The sequence below is a fragment of the Theropithecus gelada genome, chromosome 19, assembly GCF_003255815.1.
Source record: "Theropithecus gelada isolate Dixy chromosome 19, Tgel_1.0, whole genome shotgun sequence".
Taxonomy (NCBI): Eukaryota; Metazoa; Chordata; class Mammalia; order Primates; family Cercopithecidae; genus Theropithecus; species Theropithecus gelada.
The window spans coordinates 44,538,373-44,554,710 of NC_037687.1; the positions used below are offsets into that span (position 1 = coordinate 44,538,373).

Here is a 16,338-nt window from a genome sequence, read left to right on the forward strand (position 1 = left end):
CTGGGTGGCCACTCCCTGCCTGGCTGTGTCGCCCTCACCCCCCCACCTCTGCCCAGGACGGTAAGATGGAAACAATGATAGTGCCTTCCTCACAGGGCTGGCGACAGCACACACAGGACACGCTCAGCAACCCGAACATCCCATGACAAGCATGTGGTAAACAGACGTGGGTTCCAGTCCCAGGTCTGCCATGTGTTTGCTGTGACATCTGTCAGTTTCCCCTCCCAGGGTGATAATAAGATTGCTGTTACGACTTCAGGGCTATGCTGTGACAGGTCCCCAGTCCTTACAGCACTTAGCACGGTGGCTGCTATGGAACGGGCTCTCTGTGAAAGTGAGCCGTCATTATTCCAGACATTGTCAGGTACCCTGCTGACCCATCACTCCCTGCAGACATCAATTCACGCACCTCTGGCTACTCAGCCCCAGCCTGAGCTTCACAGAGAGGCCCTTTGAGACGAAACTGTCATTTCTTCCCGCTCCCTGGGCAGATCGCGCTCTAGGGTGGGAAGGGGTCTTTGGCTCAGCTGCCGCCAGACTTCTCTGTTCTATCTTTGCAACTTCCTCTGATAATTATTTCAAAATTAAAAGAAATTTTTTTTTAAATTCGCGAGGTGAGGTTGTCACCTCCTGTTGAAGGAGCAGCCTGGAGTTGAGAGCGAGAAGAGTGGGGAAAGAAAGAGGCTTGGCTACTTCTCCTTTTTTTTTTTTTTTGAGACCAAGACTCGCCCAGGCTGCAGTGCAATGGTGCAATCTCAGCTCACTGCAACCTCCACCTCCCAGATCCAAGCAATTCTCCTGCCTCAGCTTTCTGAGTAGCTGGGACTACAGGTGCGCACCACCACGCCTGGCTAATTTTTGTATTTTTAGTAGAGACAGGGTTTCACTATGTTGGCCAGTCTGGTCTCGAACTCCTGACCTTAGATGATCTGCCCACCTCGGCCTCCCAAACTGGTAGAATTACAGGCATGAGCACCACAGTCGACCTTTTGTTTTCTTTTTTAGCGACCGAGTCTTACTCTGTTGCCCAGGTTGGCGTGCAGTGGTGCAATCATAGCTCACTGCAGACTCAAACTCCTGGGCTCAAATGGTCCTCCTGCTTCAGCCTCCTGAGTAGCTGGGACTACAGGCATGCGCCACTGTGCCCAGCTTATTTTTAAGCATTTTTTTCCTACATACAATGTCTGCTATGTTGCCTAGGCTGGTCTTGAACTCCTAGAAAGCACTTCTCAGCAGTGCAGTGCATCTCCATCCCTGGCCAGTCGCAAGAGCCCAGCCCTACATGATCACCCACCTGGGGAGGAGGCTCTGGAGTGGCCAGTGCCGCTGGGAGCTCTTTCATCAAGGAGGATAATGGAGCTGCCTGCCCCAGGCACCGTCCCAGGGACAGGGTGGGAGGCGGGCCAGGGATGGATCGGTCATCTCCGTCAGGAGTGACTCAGGAGGTTGGCAGACCGGGAGGGACAAAGAGACCCGTGTCATGACCATGGCCCGGTGCCTGGGTGTCCTCCCTCCCGCACATGGTGGCCCAGCCCTCCTGGCACATGAGGCCATGAGACCTTCTCACCTCCCTTCCTGCCTGGCCAGCCCTCATCTCAGCATCTGCCCCCATCTCTCTGAGTCACTATGTCATGTGTTCTGATTCTTCCTCAGCTTGGCATTTCACAGGGAGAGGGTGCCATCTGTCTTCCCTGTCCCTGAGGGCCTCCCTGGGCGTGAACTCGGCCGGAGTAGGTCACTCTTGCGTTCTCCACTGAACCTGCCCCTCGCGCTTTCTTCGACCTCTTAAGGAAGCAGCTGGAGTCACCTTTGACTCTTCAAGTGAGTCCTGCCACTTCCTCCTCCAAAATGGGTCCTGACCCCACTCCTCTCTCCATCTCCACTTCCTCTCTCTTGGACAATGGCCAGGGCCTCCCAGCCCTGTCCCTGCCTCCACTGATAGCCTGTGTTCACTGTCCACGCAGCTGCCAGTAGGCCTCTGAAGCCTCAAGCCCTCCATCACACCCTCCGAGCTCACTTGTCCAGCGGCTTCTCAACGTGCTCTTTGAAAGCCCAAGTTCCAGCTGGGCGCGGTGGTTCACACTTGTAATCCCAGCACTTTGGCAGGCGGAGGCAGGCTGATAACTTGAGGTCAGGAGTTCGAGACCAGTCTGGCCAACATGATGAAACCCTGTGTCTATTAAAATACAAAAATTAGCCAGGCGTGGTGGTGCATGCCTGTAATCCCAGCTACTTGGGAGGCTGAGGCAGGTGAATCACTTGAACCCGGGAGGCAGAAGTGGCAGTGAGCTGAGATCACGCCACTGCACTCTAGCCTCAGCGACAGAGCAAGACTCCATCTCAAAAACAAAACAAAACTAGAATTAAATTCCATTGCTGGATGGGGTGGCTCACGTCTGTATTCCCAGCACTTTGGGAGGCTGAGGTGGGTGGATCACCTGAGGTCAGGAGTTCAAGACCAGCCTGGCCAACATGGTGAAACCCGGTCTCTACTAAAAATATAAAAATTAGACTGGCGTGGTGGTACATGCTTGTAATCCCAACTACTCAGGAGGCTGAGGCAGGAGAATCGCTTGAACCCGGGAGGCAGAGGCTGAAGTGAGCTGAGATTGTGCCACTGCACTCCAGCCTGGGCAACAGAGCGAGACTGTCTCAAAACAAACAAATAAACAAGCACCAGTCCTGCCTGTGGCCTACAAGACCCTGTGTGATCAAGCTTCCTTGGGCAACCACTCCACCTCCATCACTCCACTCAAGCACGCTTCTTTCCTTCTTGTTCCGTGAACGTAACAAGTGCATTCTTGCCAGGAGTCTTTGCACTTGATTTTGGCCTTCCCTGGACCCACATCCCCCAGGAACCCACAGATCTCCCTCCCTCACTTCCTTCCGGTCTCAAGTCAAATGACTTCTCTTTCTGAAATGGCAGCCGGACCCAGCACAGCCTGACATTGCACCCCTCTGTGGTTCCTTCACTGTCAGAGGTCATGTGTTTGCTTGTCTTTCGGATCGTTGTCTGTCTCTTCTGCAGAACGTCAGCTCTGGGAGGCCAGAGAGTGATTTTTGGGGGGCACTGCTGTGACCCTGGGGCCCAGCATAGGCCTGGCACACAGAGGTGCTCAGTGAGCATGTGTTGAATTCTGGTGTTCTGGTGGGATCCAGGAGCTGGGTGGGGAAGTCTGAGGGAGTGAACTCGAACTCAGGTCCTACTTGTTTGTTTGTTTGTTTGTTTGTTTGTTTTTTGAGACAGGGTCTGACTCTGTTGCCCAGGCTGGAGTGCAATGTTTCAGTCTCGGCTCACTGCAAACTCCATCTCTTGGGCTCAAATGATCTTCCCATTTTAGCCTCCCGCGTAGGTAGGACTACAGGTGCACGCCACCGTACCTGCCTAATTTTTGTATTTTTTGTAGAGACAGGGTCTTGATATGTTGCTGAGACTGGTCTCAAACTCCTGGGCTGAAGCCATCCACCAGCCTCAGCCTCCCAAAGTGCTGGGATTACAGGCATGAGCCACCGCGCCCGGCTCGGTCCTACACATTCACCATGGTTGAGCGCCAGTCCCTCCTAAGGGTGGTCTTTGTGTCAAATTCCTTCATTGTTTCTCAAACTTTAGAGGTTTGCCTACAACCTTCAGGACTTTTGTCCTGTCTATGAGTCACCTGCAACATGTTTATTGAATACATTTTAAAAATCAATTCAGTTGATTGATTTTTTTTTCTTATTTATTTATTTATTTAGACTTAGCCTCATGTGAAGCCGGTTTGGCATTCTGGTTTCCTGTTGTTCTGGCGCATACTAAATGAAGCATACACAGTAGCGTCACAGTGGCTCCCGGGGCCCTCAAGCTGCACTTTGGGCAGAGCGGGGTTACTCCCCGATCCCTGGTTATTGACAATGTTCTGCTCCTCTGGGCGAAGTCCTCCCAGGCCAGACCTGCTGGAGCCAGTATCTGTCGTCAGGGGACAGGTGTGTCAGGGCAGGGCTGGTGAGCATGTATGCAGCGGATCTGGAAGAGGCTTCCCTCCCGGCTGCCGAGAGGCCCCTGTGTATCCCCAGCCCCATCTCATGCCTCTCCAGCCTTGCTTCAGCTCCTCGAATTTTGCAGTTTTGCTAAACATGTTCCCACTTGGGGCCTTCACACATATGTGAGTTTCCTTCCATAGGGAAGCCTCCCCTGGCCCCTCAGACCTCAAGTCACACTTAGATTCTATGCTGTAAAACAGCGGTCCCCAACCTTTTTGGCACCAGGGATCGGTTTCATGGAAGACAATTTTTCCATGGACCTGAGAGTGGGGAGGGAGCTGGGGATGATTCAAGCACATTACATGTATTGTGCACTTGATTTCTATTATTATTACATTGTGATATACAATGAAGTAAGTCTACAACTCACCATCACGTAGAATCAGTGGGAGCCCTGAGCTTGTTTCCCTGCAACTAGACGGTCCCATCCGGGGCTGATGGGAGACAGTGACAGTTCATCAGGCATGATCTGTGAGTACGCAACCTAGATCCCTCGCATGCACCGTTCACGATAGGGATCGTGCTGCTATGAGAATCTAAAGCCGCTGCTGATCTGACAGGAGGCGGAGCTCAGGTGGACATCCTTGCTCGCTGGCTGCTCACCTCCTGCTGTGCAGCCCAGTCACTAACAGGCCACAGACCAGTATCAGTGTGTGCAGTACAGCACTGGGGACCCCTGCTGTAAAAACTCTGAGCTACCCCTTGGGAGCAGGTGTCACAGTTGTGGTTTGATATGTGCATGAGATTCTTTCATGTCCTTCTCCCTGCAAGACTGTGAGCCCCGCGCGGAAAGGGCATGCACTCTGCCAGCTTGGACAGGCCCCACAGAGTGCCTCCCTTCCCACTGCCCACGGCCCGGCCCCCACCCATGTCTGCTTTCCTCCTGCATGTGGACTTCCCGTCCCAGCCAAGCAGCCCCATGTCACCTCCCCTCCCGACCTGGTTTGTTCATTCCTGCCTCTAGGCCTTTGTTTTGGTCTCTGTGCTGCGTCCTCTGCCTTCTTCAAAATGCAGGGAGAGGCGGGGCATGGTGGCTCATGCCTGTCATCCCAGCACTTTGGGAGGCCGAGTTGGGTGGATCACTTGAGGTCAGGGGTTCAAGACCAGCCTGGACAACATGGTGAAACCTCGTCTCTACTAAAAATACAAAAATTATCTGAGTGTGGTGGGCGCCTGTAGTCCCAGCTACTCAGGAGGCTGAGGCAGAAGAATCGCTTGAATCTGGGAGGCAGAGGGTGCAGTGAGCCAAGATTGTGCCACTGAACTCCAGACTGGATGACAGAGTGAGACTCCATCTCAAAAAAAAACAAAAAACAAAACAAAACAAAAACCAGGCAGAGCTGCCGTATAGGAAACCCTGCCCTCACTGCTGCAGCCCACGGCTTCACCTTACTGCTCCTCCAGCACCCGAGCTCTGTGAGCAGCCTTTGGTTCTCACCAACACAGCCGTGTAGCACAGCGTCGGAGTGTGGCCTCTGCAGCCAGTGGTCGGGGCTCAAATTTGGGCTCCACTGCTAACAGCTGGGGACCGCGGAATTGATATAACTTCTCCAGGCTTCAGCCGCTTGTTCTCAAACATGCACGTGCATCAGAATCCACCAAGGACTTCTCAAAACACAGATTCCTGGGCCCCACCCCAGGGTTTTTGATTCCTGAAGTCTGGGGTGGGGGCTGAAAATTCGCCTTTTTAGCAAGCTCCCTTGTGCTGCTGATGCTGCTGCCTAGGGACCACACTTTGAGAACCATTGTCTAGTTGTTAGGGAAGGTAAATGAGGTTAATGGAGATTAATTAACGCAAACTGGGTAGAATCATAGAAAGCGTTCAACAACTGTTAGTTACTAATCCCATTTACACGAGACACTCTGGCCCTTTTTTACTTCCTGACAGGTATTATAGAAAAAATGCAATTGATACAAAAATTAGCTGGGTGTGGTGGCAGGTGCCTGTGATCTCAGCTACTCGGGAGGCTGAGGCAGGAGAATCGCTTGAACCCAGGAGGCAGAGGTTGCAGTGAGCCGAGATCGCACTACTGCACTCCAGCTTGGGCGATAGAGCGAGACTCCATCAAAAAAAAAAAAAAAAAAGAAAGGAGAAAGAATGAAAGAGAGAAAGAGAAAGAAAGAAAGAAAGAAAGAGAGAGAGAGAAAGAAAGAAAGAAAGAAAGAAAGAAAGAAAGAAAGAAAGAAAGAAAGAAAGAAAGAAAAGAAAGAAAGAAGAAAAGAAAAGAAAAAAGAGAAAAGAAAAGAGAAAGAGAAAGGAAGGAAGGAAAGAAAGGAAAAGAAAGAAAGAGAGAAAGGAAAGAAGGAAGGAAGGAAGGAAGGGAGGAAGGAAAAGAAAAGAGTGCATTTGAATCAGAAGAATTGACCCCAGGGCCTGGCCACACCATTTCTGAGCTCCGGGACCCCGGGAAAATCACCTAACTTCCCTAAGTCTCAGCGTTCTCATTGTCACAGAGTTGTCCTCGGAGACCCTTCTCAGGATAGCCTGAGCCTCTGGAAAGTGCTTGGTATACAGCTGGTGCTTAATTAATGTTTCTTGAACTGAATGTAGGGATGTGTAAAATTTGCTGACACTGCAAATTGCAGCATGAATATGAGAGATGGGGGTGAAACCAACATGGGCTCGTGAGACCTACATCTGCGGCTCACACTCCAGCTGCAGGGACCAGGAGGTAATCTCAGTGTAAGAAGCCGGCCAGGTGTGGGACAATAGGGAGTGGTGGGGACTGTGGCCAATGCACAGGACCCTCCCTTTCAGCAAGCCATGGCCACGTGCAAGTGCAAGCCTGGTGCTGTCAACTGATCTGACTGCAACAGAAACCAGCATGAGGATTTTTATGTGAAATCACCCAGAAGTCAAACCAGACCCAGCCCGCAGCTACCAGCTCAGAGTGGAAGCAACTTAATGGCCACTGGCCCTGGGTTCAAGGCTAAAATCCCTGGGCCCTTGCCTGCACACCAGGCTCAGCCGAGGGCAAGGAGAAATTCTGTCATCGTTCTGTAGACGGTGGGATGGCAGGCTGCCCAAAGACGGGTCAGAAAGCATCAGGATCTAGACTGGCTTTGGCTTCGGGGCATTTATTTCATGTCCCTTTTGTACAGGCCCCGGGGCCAGGTGTCAGGGCAGGAGACCAGGCAGGAAGTAGCAATAAATAACACGGACAGACAGAGCTCCTCTCCGGACAGATGAGGGTAAAGGTGGTTGGAGAGGAGCCGTAATGAGGGCGTGGGGGTGTTGGCAGGGAGGGGCAGCTGGGAAGGAGGGGGAGGTCAGGTCCCCAGGACCTCACTGTCACCTGCCTCATTCCCCTCCTGCCCCAGCCCCCGCTACTTTTGGGAGGAAGGGAGCCCACAGCCAGTGGGGGCCAGCGAGGGTCCTGAGGGGGGTCAGCCACATGGGCTGCCCCCAGCTCCTTCACTTGACCCGGATTTCAGCATACTCAGCTAGCTCCTCCGTCAGTGTGTAGCTGTCCTTGGTGGGCCGTTTCCCCAGGTCCGAGTGAGAATAGCTCAGGTCCAGCTCTGGGGGTTCTCCCCGAAGGCCCAGCAGCCTCCTCTCAGATCCCAGGCGCCTCTCGCTCTAGGAGGGGAAATCACCCATTAGCAGGGTCCTGCTCCCTGCCTTTTCCCCATGCAGAGGCCAGAGTGTTTGCACCCTCAGAGCTCCTGAGTTCCGTACCAAGTAAATCCCTGTGTCAACCTCCTTTCTCAAGGACCGCAGGCCCAGCAGGCCCCGCGGTCACCAGGTCCCACTCTGGAGCTTCTGCCAGTGTTAATCATTGCTGAGCTTGAAATCTGCCTACAAATTCAGTCTATCCAGGAAGCTTTCTTCTTCTTTTTCTTCTTCTTCTTTTTTTTTTTTTTTGAGACCCAGGCTGGATTGCAATGGCTCAATCTCGGCTCACTGCAACCTCCACCTCTGGGGTTCAAGCGATTCTCCTGCCTCAGCCTCCCGAGTAGCTGGGATTACAGGCGCCCGCCAACACGCCTGGCTAATTTTTTGTATTTTTAGTAGAGATGGGGTTTCACCATGTTGGCCTGGCTGGTCTCGAACTCCTGACCTCAAGTGATCCAACCGCCTCAGCTTCTCAAAGTGCTGGGAAGCCACCTAGTCAGGACCCCATCTTTCCAAATTCCTGGAAATACCTGGTTTGGTACGTATCCCCCATGTTTAGATCCGGCATGGGTTCCCCCTCAATCTGGGAGGTCCTGCAAGTGACACGTGGGTTCCCCTCATGCTTCCCACCCCCCAGTCACAGGAATTTGGACACACAGGACGGGGGCCACAGACAGAAGGGAGCTGCAACAGGAGAGACTAGACAAGGCCAGCACCGCCGGGCAGGCCCAAACTTCACCAGAGACCACCTTGACACCTGACAGGGACACACGGACATGCACGCCAACCCCAGGGCCCAAGGAGGGCCCAGAGGAGGGCACACTGAGGCCCCCGGAACCTACCTCCTGGGGCACTCAGTGAGAATCCAGGGTAGAGACCTCTTTGGACTATTGGAGAAGGAAATGCAGTCACAGACGCAGGCAGGGGGAGGGAGGGGTTCCTTGGGCCCCACGTCCCATCGCCCCCTACACAGCTTCAGCCTGGGCACCTCCTCCCCAGCCTCCAGGTCCAACCCAGCCCTGGAATGTCCTTCCTCTCCTCCTCTGAGAGGCCACCCCACTCCCCTGCCCCTTGGCCTCACAGGCCCCTCCCAGGCCCTCGGTGATCCTGGTATCCAGGTTCCCAGGCCAGCCTGGCGCTGCAGGGCTCTGGTCCTTACCTCGTACTTCTCTGGTGCCCCAGAGATGCGGAAGTCGCTGCTGAACAGGACGGGAGGGTTGTCCCCTGCCGAGAAGCTGGGGCTCTCTGTCACGTTCTTTCTGTAGGGCGGGACTCGTCAGACCTCCCTCTGCCCTCCCTTTCTGCACCCCCATGTGTTTTAGGAGTTCGGCTCACGGTACCCCAGAGTTCTCCCACCCATCTCTAAGATGTGGCAAGCAGCCCTTTCAGAACCAGCCTCTCCTGCCCACACAGCCCATCCTTCCCACCTCTGCGGCCCCTGCCCGGCTGGGGATGAGCCACCTGGCCACTGGGCTCTGCTGTTTTTCAGGACCCCCGTCTGGATTCTCCAGGTTCCCCCTCATAGGCTCTGGGTCTGTCTGCCCCTCTTGCCGCCAGGATGTGGAGCAGAGAGGTGAATTTATTTCTCAGGACAGCTGATGTGTGTACACCACAAGGAAGAAACACGGCTGCAGTTCAGTTGGGCCAGGTAGCTGTGGTTTGGGGCTGGAGAGGTTTTCTGTCTGTTTATTTGTTTGCTTGTTTGTTTGTTTTTAGAGACAGGGTCTCTCTTTGTCACCTAGACTGGAGTACAGTGGTGAAATCATAGCTCACTACAGCCTCAACCTCCCAGGCTCAAGCGATCTTCCCTCCTCAGCCTCTGGAGTAGCTGGGACCACAGGCCCGTGCCACTATGCCTAGCTAATTTTTTCATTTTTTTGTAGATGGGGTCTCCCTATGTTGCCCAGGCAGGCCTCTAATTCCTGAGCTCAAGCAATCCTTCCACCTCAGCCTCCCAAGTAGCTGGGACTACAGGTGTGTGCCACCATGCCTGGCTAATAAAAAAAAAAATTTTTTTTAGAGATGTGGTCTTGCTGTGTTGCCCAGGCTGGTGTCAGATTCCTGGCCTCAAGCAATCCTTCCGCCTTGGCCTCCTAAAGTGTGGGATAACAGGTGTGAGCCAATGCACCCGGCCAAGGCATATATTTTTTTGCCACAGATGTGTGTAATCTTTGGGGCTTCTGGCGTCAAGTGGACCTGCTGTTGTGGCTGTAGGGGGTACCTGGGCTTTCCCCACCACACTGGAGTGTGTAGCAGAGAGTTACTGGAGATAGGGAGGCCGTCAAAATAGAATGTGGGGAAACAGGTCTCAAATGATGTGTGTAAAGGGCTCAGCCCAGGCCCTGGTGTGCCCCTGACCAGCAGGGGCTGGAATTAACAGGAACCCTCTCTCCTCTGTCCTGCTGAACATCCCAGAGCAGAATCTGCCTTCTCTACACTTAGGGTGCTGCCTTCCCCCGCCCACTCCGGGCCTCCATCTCCCACCAGGTCCCCTTTTTGGATCATCCCCAGATCAGCCCCGGCTGGCACTCACTTCCTGCGTGTCTGGGTAATGTAGCAGACGATGGCAATCAGGATGGCAAAGGCGACCACAGCGCCCACAGGCCCGATCTTGGCCCACATCAGTCGATCTGAGGACAGAGAAGACCCAGGCGCCCTTAGGGCTATGGGTGGTGGTGACAACACCTGAGAACTTTGGAGATGTGCTGGGGTGACAGTCAATGTATTCACGCAGCCGGGGCATCCTTGCACTGACTGACTGGCACGGAGGCTCCTGGCGCCAGGGCAATCCCTTTTGTGCTGGAGAGGCCCTGGGCAGGGGCTCATACCGCCAAGGTCAGAGCAAACTCGGGGCAAACTCAGGGCGGCTTCTCCTCTCCACCGGGAAAGGGAGAATTTGACCTTTTTCTCAATCTGCATAGCCCATGCTCTGTGGCTGTTGGTCAGCCTTGGGAGCTTGGATCCAAGAGGAGCCCGCTGCCTCCTGTGGCTCCCACCCCAAGTCCATGCCACTCACGGGCTCCCTGGAAGGGCAGCTCCAGGCTCTTGGCGCCATAGAGGTTCCTCGCAGTGCAGATGACGCGGGGCGGGGCCTGGGCCTGCCCCCGCAACGTGAGGATGCTGGTGAGCACCAGGCCGCTGCGCTCCGAGTACACGAACTCCCGCTCGCTCTCGTTCACGGTCACATTGCGCGACGGCAGCTCAAAGGCCACGGATGGCTCCGGGTTGGACTTCACCACGCACAGGCACTGCACCGTGTCTCGGGCTGCCGCGCAGTGGGACTCCAGGAGGAGCACAGGAGCGACTGCAGAGGCAAAATCAGGACTGAAGGTGGCCAGGAACCAACGAGGCCCGGCCCGGGAGACTCCTTGGCTCAAGGCAAGGCCAGCGTGGCCAAGGATGGGGGCGGTAGCTTCATGTAGGGCCCTCCAATTTCCCCCTCCTTTTTTCTCTGTCCTGACTGAGAGTGCCTTGACCTCACTACGACCCCGCCGGCTGCCTGTTTTCACTGCAAGCTTCACTAACCCACGCCAGGGGCCTTGAACATTCCCAGGCACTGATAAAGGTGTTTAGATTGTTGCTCAAAACACTAAAAGAGGTCGAGCACGGTGGGTCACAGCTGTAATCCTAGCACTTTGTGAGGCCGAAAAGTGGATGGATCACCTGAGGTCAGGAGTTCGAGATCCTGGCCAAGATAGTGAAACCCTGTCTCTACTAAAAACACAAAATTAGCCAAGTGTGGTGGTGCACACCTGTAGTCCCAGCTACTCGGGAGGCTGAGGCAGGAGAATCATTTGAGCCTGGGAGGCAGAGGTTGTAGTGAGCTGGGATCTCGCCACTGCACTCCAGCCTGGGTGATAGAATGAGACGCTGTCTCAAAAAAACCCCAAACAACAACAACAAAAATGAACGAATGAAAGAAACCAGCCCCAGCCCTGGGCCAAATTCCTTAAACCCTCATGTAAACCCATACCCTGACCCTCACAGACATGTCTGGGTAGAACCTCCCTTTCTCTCACTGTAGCACCGTGCCAGTTCCCCTCCCAAATGCTTTGGACTGGTGATCACCTGGTGTTTAGTGCCTCTCTCTTTGGAATCCCAAGTGGCCTCATTTCAGGATGGTTTGGGGTGCTCTCTTGGGGCAATTCTTCTGGTGCCGCTTTTGAGGCGACTCTAGCCTCAGGTTCGGCCTGGACGGAGCACTATGTCACAGGGATGGGCTGTTTCTCCTGGGCCCTGGCTCTTTCACTCTCTCTAACCTCATTCACCTTGAAATACATAAATCAGATCACGGCACTCTGCTCAAAACCCTCCTTCTGTTGCTCCGCGATTCACCTAAAATACAAATCCTTTATTTTTTATCGTTTTGAGACAGGGTCTGGCCCTGTCGCCCAGGCTGAAGTGCAGTGGCAGTACTATAGCTCATTTGTACTCCTGGCCTCTAGCGATCCTCCCGCCTCAGCCTCCCAAAGTGCTGGGATTACAGGCATGAGCCACTGCACCCAGCCACATTCGACCATTTTTGACATGCAGAAAACATTTCACATAGTTCAATGTAGTATATACAGCAAAAAGTACGAATATTCACCCTAAATGAAATCAGTACAGATTGCAAACAGCCTTGTGTTCTTTAGGGCAGATTTTGCCGTCAAATCAGGGTGTTGCCAAAATTGCAAAAAGCCTTTTGATTTTAAAGCTTTATGTTCAGAACTGCAGAGGACGGTAAATCCATCTTACTCATGACAGTTACTGGAGGGTTTTTGTTTGTTTTTGTAGAGACAGGGTCTTGCTATGTTCCCCACGCTGGTCTTGAACTCCTGAGCTCAAGCAATCTTCCTGCCTTGGCCTCCCAAAGTGCTGGGATTATAAGGTGCGAGCCACTGTGCCCAGCCCAAAATACAAAGTCTTTCATCTACAAGGCCCCTCAGGCCCTGCCTGACCACATGCTCTCTCTTTCTCTTCCCCTGGCTTAGTCCTTTCCAGCCACACCGGTTCCTTGCTGTGTCTCAAAATCGTGGAGCTTTCTGCCACTCCAGGATCTGTGTGTTTCTCCCTCAACCTGGAACACTTCCATCAATTGCCTGTGGAACGCCCTCCCTCGCTCCGCGTCGGCCTCTACCCACGCGGCATCTCCTTCTCTGACCACGCAGGGAAGCTGCACCTCGCTCCATACGTCATTCACTCCCTGCCTAACTCAGCTCTCCTCCCCAGCACTCACCCTCCCTGCATCACACGCTGATATAAGGGGCCCCCTGTTTTCATCAAGACAGGGGCTTGCTCCATCTCCACTCTGGGCCTCACACGTAGAAGGGAGGAACTATGGAACTCTCCCAGCCCCCGGTCTCCCCAGACCCTTGGGGCTCACAAGGTTCAGACTATCCCTTCCTTTCTGGCTTCCAGCCTCTGCTCCTTCCTTTCAGTCCCTGCTGCAGATGCCCCGCACTTTCTCCCCTAAAGCCCCCTTGAACCCTGGCCCTCCCTCACCCATGGGATTCCCTTCTGCCACTAGCACCAAACACCACCCTCCACCCAAAGTCACTTGGTTGAGCTTTGCTTTGCTGCCACTGGATTACAAAAATAGTACTGGTAGGCTTTTTTTTTTCATTTTCCAAAATAGGAAATTATTATTATTATTATTATTACTACTATGATTTTTTGAGACGAAGTCTCTCTCTGTCACCCAGGCTGGAGTACAGCGGCGTGATCTTGGCTCATGGCAACCTCTGTCTTCCAGATTCAAGTGACTGTCCTGCCTCAGCCTCTTGAGTAGCTGGGACTACACGGGCGTCGTGATGCCCAGCTAATTTTTGTACCACAATACGAAACTATTCCAGCACCGAATGCTGTTTTTTAAACTATGTTCTCTTTCTCGGCCGGAGAGTCCAGCACCCTCCTTGGCTTGCTCTAGACTGAGCACGGGTTCTCAGTGAGTTCTCATCAAAACCCACTTACACACAGGCGAGGAACCCTTGGCTCACCTACCCCACCTATTTTCAATTTCCAGCAAAAAGAATGTGCCGGTAACAGTGGTGAGAGTCACACGGGCACACGGATTCACGGCAGGGATGGGAACCTCTGTGCATACGTCTCTAAGTCTACTAAATAAAAAGTCCTCTTCGGGCAGAGATGCAATATGCTTGCTATAGCGTTAACCAGCTAACACACCATAGAGTACATTAATAACAGCGAACCTGAACGGACAGACCTAAAACTTTTTCAAAGCACTTCCACTCAAGACAGCATCACTGGTGCTCTGGTGACAAAGTGTCCAACCTGGATGTTGGCGGAACGCCGATACCCTGCTGGTGCACGTGTTTTGTATCTTTGCAGGCAACCTGTGAAGCTGCGGAAACTGTTATGGGACTCTAGACAAACCTCAAAGACAAACGTACAAAGAATGAGGAGTTTGCAAAGGGATAGATTTGGCTTGAATCCCAGCTCTGCCATCTACTGGCTGGATGAGGTCACTCAGCCTCCTGGACCTACGGGATGGAGTTCTCATCTATGCAGACCAGGGGGTTACAGTCAGTAACTCACAAGGGGCTACGGGACTCCAAAGATAGGCGCGCAAGTGTGTTGTAAACACTTAACATCCCATCCAGGCATGGTGGCTCACTCCTGTCACTCCAGCACTTTGGGAGGCCAAGGCAGGAGGATCACTTGAGCCCAGGAGTTTGAGACCAGCCTGGGCAACAGAGCAAGACCCCATCTCTACAAAAAATTAAAACATTAACTGGACATAGTGATGCATGCCTGTCGTCCCAGCTACTCAGGAGGCTGAAGTGTGAGAAACAGTTGAGCTCAGGAGGTTGAGGCTGCAGTGAGCAATGATCAAACCATTGCATTCCAGCCTGGGCAACAGGGCAAGACCCTGTCTCTAAAAAATAATAGTAATAATAAATATGTTTAAAAAATAAAATAAAAACACTTAACGTCCCACCCAAGTACTCATGGGTAGATAGACAGAACCATTCCAGCCGAGGGGTCACATGAGCAAAACCTCAGCAGCAGAACATACACAAATATTTAACCTGGAGTCCAAAGGAAAAATCAGTGAGAAAGATGATGACATCCAATATCCACAGAGTACGTAGCACTATGAACACTCAGTATTGTTCTCTTAGTTCTTCTTTTTTCCGGGGGCAGTGGAGGGGTGGGACAGAGCCTTGCTCTGTCATCCAGGCTGGAGTACACTGGCTCCATCTCAGCTCACTGCAACCTCCACAACCCCCCAGGCTCAAGCGATTCTCCTGCCTCAGCCTCCTGAGTAGCTGGGACTACAGGTCTGCGCCATCACGCCTGGCTAATTTTTGTATTTTTAGTAGAGATGGGGTTTTGTCAAGTTGGCCAGGCTGGTCTCGAACTCCTGGCCTCAAGTGATCCACCTGTCTCAGCCTCCCAAAGTGCTGGGATTACAGGCGTGGGCCACCATGCCCAGCCTAATTCTCTTAGTTCTCACAGCCATCTTTGTGGTAAGATACTGTTATGAACCCTTGCTAAGGGTTGCAAAACTGAAGTCACTCGCCTCAGCTCATGCAGGAGGATGGGGACAGAGCTGGGATTCTGGCCCAGGTCTGTTCAGCCCTATTGGGACTGGATGCCAGTCAAACTTCTGTTTCCTTGTATTAAACTGGGGTGAAGAATGGTATCCTCCCCCCAGTCACATGGTTGTAAGAACAAAATAGGTCAATACGTGCAACGTACTCAAGCTAGTTCCCTAGACATCTCAGGCACTCGGCAAGTTTGCACGCTTCCTACATGCCCCGTGCCATTCAGGGCTCTGGGGTGGGCAGGTAGGACAGAAGGCGCTGCTCAAGGGTCACCACCATTGTCAGTGAACATTGGAGCCCTGGTGCCAGGGAACATTGACTGTGTGCAGAGGGAGGGAGCCTGAGGGTCACACTCTCCAAGGGCAGGCACTTTGACACAGCCCTGGGTGAAGAGTGGGGAGCTGGCAGGTGGGGCAGGGGACAGGGCCACTGCTCCCCTCAATTCCAGCAGGGTGAGGCCTGCACACTCCATATCTGCCTGTGTGTTCGTTTTCAAGAGAAGCCAGATTGAGTCCTGGAGTGCTAAGAGCAGGGAGGGAGGTGAGGCAGCCAGAGGTTTAACAGCTGGGGCAGACAGGAGTCTGGAAGTATCGGCTCAGACCAATTTTATAGCTGCCTGGCCTCAGGGAATTCCGCCCCTGAGTTTTCTCCTTGGTGAAGGGGAGAATGATAACACACCCCTGTTTCACAGGGTGACCCTAGGATTGAAACTGAGCCAGATAGGCCGGGTGTGGTGGCTCACGCCTGTAATCCCAGCACTTTGGGAGGCCGAGGCGGGTGGATCACTTGAGGCTAGGAGTTGGAGAACAGCCCAGGCAACATGAAGAAACCCCATCTCTACTAAAAATACAAAAATTAGCTGGGCGTGGTGGTGCACGCCTGTAATCCCAGCTAGTTGGGAGGCTGAGGCAGGAGAATCGCTTGAGCCTGGGAGGCAGAGGTTGCAGTGAGCCAAGATCATGGCCCTGCACTTCAGCCTGGGCGACACAGCGAGACTCAGTCTCAAAAAAAAAAGAAGGCCGGGCGCGGTGGCTCACGCCTGTAATCCCAGCACTTTGGGAGGCCGAGGCGGGCGGATCACAAGGTCAGGAGATCGAGACCACGGTGAAACCGCGTCTCTATTAAAAAATACAAAAAAAAAAAAAAAAAAAA

The 16,338-nt window shown here is 53.2% G+C and overlaps 1 protein-coding gene across 3 annotated transcripts in view; it reads right to left on the bottom strand.

The window, feature by feature from the left end:
• Positions 1–7,082: 7,082 nt before the first annotated feature.
• Positions 7,083–16,338, bottom strand: part of MAG (myelin associated glycoprotein) — a 26,087-nt gene continuing 16,831 nt past the window's right edge. For 2 of the 3 annotated variants that reach the window (XM_025368522.1, XM_025368523.1), the window contains exons 8-11: positions 10,653–10,940; positions 10,170–10,266; positions 8,796–8,895; positions 7,083–7,600 (exon numbers count right to left, since the gene is read on the bottom strand). In XM_025368522.1, the coding sequence (XP_025224307.1) occupies positions 7,436–7,600; positions 8,796–8,895; positions 10,170–10,266; positions 10,653–10,940 (650 nt within the window). In that variant the 3' untranslated portion in view covers positions 7,083–7,435. Of the gene's footprint in view, positions 7,601–8,478; positions 8,524–8,795; positions 8,896–10,169; positions 10,267–10,652; positions 10,941–16,338 lie in introns of all 3 variants that reach the window. The other variant, XM_025368524.1, reaches the window with a different exon arrangement.